This window comes from Piliocolobus tephrosceles, chromosome 21, assembly GCF_002776525.5.
Source record: "Piliocolobus tephrosceles isolate RC106 chromosome 21, ASM277652v3, whole genome shotgun sequence".
In the NCBI taxonomy this organism is placed as follows: Eukaryota; Metazoa; Chordata; class Mammalia; order Primates; family Cercopithecidae; genus Piliocolobus; species Piliocolobus tephrosceles.
The window spans coordinates 46964153-46969452 of record NC_045454.1 but is presented as its reverse complement, the minus strand read 5'-3'; the positions used below and the strand labels follow the sequence as shown (position 1 = coordinate 46969452).

Genomic DNA, 5300 nt, shown 5'->3' with positions numbered 1-5300 from the left:
CTGAGATCCGGCCACTGCATTCCAGCCCGGCCGGCAGAGAGAGAGACCCCGTCTCAAAAAAAAAAAAAAAAAAGAAACAGCATCTCAACTTTTCCCAGGCTGCTTCCCAATTTCCAACACTGTCCTCAAGATTACAAAGGCAGAGGAATTCTTCCCTTGATGTGGGATGGTCCTGAGACTGCTCCACCCTGGGCTCATTACACTGGGACCAGCTTTAAGCTTTCCTGTTCAATGCAGAGAGTTCCACAGCCCAGGACGACAGAGCAGATGATGGCACGAAGCCCTCAAAACCCAGACAGGCCTTCTGGGCTCGCCCTGGCCGATGCCACTGGTCCCTCCGTGTGCTCCAGAGCCTGACTGATGTCACGTGGCCTGACGGGAAGGCCCCCAAGAGTGGCTGCGCCTCAGCCTCGGGCTCACCTCCCGCCCCAGGCGCTGCTGCAGCTTGCTCAGTTCAAATTCCTTCTTCAGCAGGGAGAGGGCCTTGTACAGCCGCTTGGGAATCTGACGAGACAGGGAGGGCGGAAAGGATGAGCAGAAGTCGGTATCTGTGCATGTAGGGCCGAGGTGGGGGAAAAGGCGCATCCTGAGAGATGCTGCCAGGAGCACCTGGCCACGCCACACCCAGCACAGAGGTGTGCGTGCCCTCTGCCCTGACAAATCCTGTGCTGGAAACGCATCCTATGGATACCTCCGCAGGCCCTCCAGCTGCATGCATGGGGACGATCTCAGGAATGCTGCTCACAACAGCAAAAGACTGGCGATGCCCCGGGTACGCGGCCCAGAGGATCCCACTGAACCCGCAACGGTAACTCCCAGCTGAAGGCTATGAAGCCGCTCAAAGGCGGACGGATGTGGATCAAGGCACACAGCGGGAAATCATCTCAAAAACAGAGCCAGGGACACACGGCTGGGTGTGGATGGCGCACGGCGGAGGGGCGAGGGCAGGCAGGCACGGGGGAGCCGAGGAGGAGTGAGGGCAGCTGGGCATGGGTGGAGCATAGTGGAGGTGGTGTGGGGGCCTGTGGAGTAGGGGGCACTCACGTTGGTCTCTTCCAGGACGTCCTGCAGCTCGTGGGACTCGGCCCCGGTGAGCGCAGCACCCATGTCGCTCAGGTAGATGGGATTGTCCACCACCCGCTGGCCAGCCTGCATCATCTGCAGCACCGACTCCCTGGGGGACAAAGGGAGCTGCCTCGGTGTCCATGGCCTTGTGCTCTGCTGCACTGCGGCCCCCTGACGGGGACCCAGTCCTCAGGGTCCTTGTCCCCTGTAGCTACGGGCAGGGCCTAGGGGTGCTCGCTGGGAGCAAGCTCTGCTGCTTGGTGCCAAGTTCAGGGCCCACCTGTCCTGGGCTGGAAAGGCATGTGGCATCCCCACGTGCAGCCCCCATGGGAGCCGTGCAGTGACCTCACCTTAACAGTCTGCTCCCCACTCCCCCAGCCAATGCCAGCAACAGCTTCCGGCCTCAGCAGAAGGGGACAAGGAACCCAGGCCTGCTGAGGCCCCGGGCCTCCCACCTGCCCCATGCCCCAGTGGGCAGCAGGCTCCTCCGCACAGGCTGCTCCCTGGGCCACGATCCCTGCCCCAGGCAAGGTTTCCTCCCAGGAGGACGCTGAGGAAGCTCCCCATCCACCCAGCTGCAGAAACACAGAGACGCCCCCGCCTGGCAGCTGCCCGCACGGAGGCCCACCTGTAGAGAGGGTTCAGGGCAATGATGTCCCGGATGGTCTTCACGATCTCTGCGGTCAGGGCCTGCCAGGTATGGGGGCAGGGTCACTGAGGCCCAGCAGTGCTTCAGCAGGGGGTGGGAGGCGTGGCCCTGGGAGCCCCACCCACCCGTTGCTCCATCAACTGCCCCCCTCCCCTCCCCCCCACCAACTGGCCCTGACCACGGAGGGCTTCGGAGACGGAGGAGTGCAGCCTAAACTCACCAGTCCCAGGGACACGGGACCAAGAGAGTCCAAACTAAAACCAAACCCTGTCTCCTTACCCCTCAGAGCCTTGTCCTTAGGACGAGCTATCTTGGGGGAAGAAAAGAGACTGCCTTTTCTTTCCTTTATTATTTGTTTTTGAGAGACCAAGTCTTGCTCTGTCACCCAGGCTGGAGTGCAGTGGTGCGATCATGACTCACTGAAGCCTGGAATTCTTGGGCTCAAGCGATCCTCCCCCGCCTCATTTTCCGGAGTAGCTGGGACCACAGGCATGAGCAACCGTGCCTGCCTACAACCAAATTTTCATCACCTGGTCTCGGCCGGGCATGGTGGCTCACATCTGTAACACCAACACTTTGGGAGGCAGAGGTAGCTGGATCACTTGAGGCCAGGAGCTCAAGACCCACCTGGCCAACATGGTGAAACCCCGTCTCCACTAAAAATACAAAAAAAAAATTAGCCAGGCACTTTGGTGGATGCCTGTAATCCCAGCTACTCAGGAGGCTGAGGTAGGAGAATCACTTGAACTCAGGAGGCGGAGGTTGCCATGAGCCAAGATTGAGCCAATGCACTCCAGTCTGAGTGACAGGGCAAGACTGTCTCCAAAAAAAACCGTAATCACCCGGTCTCTAGTCTTTGGCTTTGACCCTGAACTGTCTGAGCTGACCCTGGTAGAAGGCACCAGAACAGGCCCACTGGAGGTCCTGGGCACTTGCTTTAAGAAGAACAAGTTCGGGCCAGGCACAGTGGCTCACGCCTGTAATCCCAGCACTTTGGGAGGCCGAGGCAGGCGGATCACGAGGTCAGGAGATCGAGACCATCCTGGCTAATGTGGTGAAACCACATCTCTACTAAAAATACAAAAAATTAGCCGGGCATGGTGGCGGGCCCCACCCAGCTACTGGGGAGGCTGAGGCAGGACAGTCATGTGAACCCGGGAGGCGGAGCTTGCAGACGGCCGAGATTGCGCCACTGCCCTCCAGCCTGGGCAACAACAGAGTGAGACTCCGTCTCAAAAAAACAAAAAACAAAACAAAAACAAAAAAAAAACAAGCTCGCTGCCCCTCAAGGGTCTTGCCAATTCTAATCACATCTGTCAGTTCGGTCGCTGTCTTCCCCCTGCTGCAAGATTCTCACAGGGAGCGCCAGCACTGTGCTGCCCAGGACGGTGTAGCCACTGGTGGCTGTTAGAATTGTTTTCATTTTTAGATACAGGGTCTCACTCTGTTGCCCAGGCTGGAGTGCAGTGATGCTATCACAGCTCACTGCAGCCTCAACCTCCCGGGCTCAAGCGCCCCTCCCACAGGTTGGGCCACTGGTGTACGCCACCCTGCCCAGCTAATTTTATTTTATTTTTGCAGAGACGGGGGTCTCGATATTGCCCAGGCTGGTTCTCAACTCCAGGTCTCAAGTGATCCTCCTTCCTTGGCCTCCAAAACTGCTGGGATGACAGGCATGAGCCACTGCACCCAGCCAGTAAAATGTTCCATTCTGTTTCTTGGCCACAGCAGCTCTACTTCAAGTGCTCAATACTCAGAGGTGGCCGGGCGCGGTGGCTCACGCCTGTAATCCCAGCATTTTGGGAGGCCAAGGTGGGAGGATCACCCAGGGTCAGGAGTTTGAGACCAGCCTGGCCAACACAGTAAAACCTCGTCTCTACTAAAAATACAAAAATTAGCCAGGTGTGGTGGCGCGTGACTGTAATCCCAGCTACTTGGGAGGCCGAGGCATGAGAGTCACTTGAACCCGGGAGGTGGAGGCTGCAGTGAGCTGAGATGGCGCCACTGCACTCCAGCCTGGGTGACAGAGCCAGACTCTGTCCCAAAAAAGGAAAAACAAAAACAAAAACAGCTCAGAGGGGCTAGTAGGACAGGATAGGAGTGCTGACCTCAAGAACTCAGGCGGGCCTGTGGACAGGACGGTTCGCCCCTCCCAGCGTCCACAGCAGACATCACCAGTTGATCATGGCACTTTCCCCCCAGGCTCTGCAACAGCCTGGGGAGGAGGCTGATGACACCAGGCACACAAGTAAGGAGCTGACACGTTTCAGGCCTTTGGTTAGCTTTGCTGACTGCCCTTACAGCAAGAGGGCAGGTGGCACCACCTCGGAAGCTGACTCCTTGTGCCACCAGGAAGGCAGGACGGCCTAGGTTGGGGGATCAGGGTGGCCAACAGGCTGTTTCCTGTCCTACAGCCATGGGTCCCAGCTTCCCCTCCCTGTCCTCCCGGGCTTGGTGGGAAGAAGCTGGGGCTGGAAGGTGTCTTGGTAACTGCTGGAGGCTTTGGCACAGCGGACAAGGGCTGCGGCTGGACCTGGGTTCCAACCCTGCCTCCCTCTCGAGTAGCTACGGCTCCAGCAAATTTCCTGTGCCTCTCCCATCCCAGAGTCTTCCAAAGACCTCTGGGAGGAAAAGCACCCTCTTTGTTCCATTAGAATTGAGTTCCAGACAGGCCAGACCCTTCCTGAGGGGCTCAGGGTGGGAGACAACTCCTAGGAGAGGCTGTAGGAACAGCTCAAGGGAGCCCATTGCGGAGGCGGCTGCAACCGCCCTGCGTGACACACGGACTCACTTTCACCTCCTCTGTGACTTGGAAGTCCTCGTGGACGACGTTCTCCACCTCCACCATGAGCACCTCGGCCGGGAGCTCGGGGGCAGGCTCCATCGCCAGCTCCGCCGGGTGCCTGGCGCTCAGCTCGTCCTCTGCCTCCTTCTTGCCCCGCTTTGACTTCCTGCGGGGCTTGTGCTTGTTCTCCGCCTCCGGCTCCTCGGGCTCTACCTCCAGCTGTCTGCTGATATGGACTCTGACACAGGAGCAAGGCAGGCGTGAAGCCACTGAGGCTGGGAGCTGCCCTGGCCCCGGCTGAGGCCTCCCTGGTGGCACAGGTGGTCCAAGGGTCCCGCTGAACCCAGACCTCTGGAGCCACAGGGTGGCTACGGGGTCCTCAGGCTGGAGACTTGAGCCGCTTTCTCAGGGCCTCCCAACCAGTGTCCCCTCCACCCCTTAGACTCCAGCCAGATTCAGGCATTCCCTGCGTCCCACGCCAATGCACCACTGTCCCCATCCTAAGTATCGTGGATAAACTGCAGCAACAAGCCCCAGGGCCTCCTGCTGAAAACAGTGTCAGCCTGGCCAGGCACAGGCTGGTCTCTGAGACTCTGCACCCTGGACTCAGCTCAAGTGGCTCCTTCCTGTCGTTCAGGTCTTGATTTCAAGGACACCATTGCAAAGAATGTCCCCAAGCACTTCACGGAAGCTCCCACCTCCATCTCTCAGGCTGTCTACACCTCCCCTCAGAGCACCGAGCACCGTCCACCTCTCACGCCGTCTGCGTCTCCCCTCAGAGCACCGAGCACCCTCCACCTC

The 5300-nt window shown here is 59.0% G+C and overlaps 1 protein-coding gene across 1 annotated transcript in view; it reads right to left on the bottom strand.

The window, feature by feature from the left end:
• The window catches only part of LONP1 (lon peptidase 1, mitochondrial), a 28462-nt gene that overhangs the window by 15585 nt on the left and 7577 nt on the right, over nucleotides 1-5300 (bottom strand). The window contains exons 4-7 of the mRNA XM_026455614.1: nucleotides 4506-4737; nucleotides 1694-1755; nucleotides 1045-1174; nucleotides 368-504 (exon numbers count right to left, since the gene is read on the bottom strand). Coding sequence (XP_026311399.1) covers nucleotides 368-504; nucleotides 1045-1174; nucleotides 1694-1755; nucleotides 4506-4737 — 561 coding nt within the window. The remainder of the gene's footprint in view (nucleotides 1-367; nucleotides 505-1044; nucleotides 1175-1693; nucleotides 1756-4505; nucleotides 4738-5300) is intronic.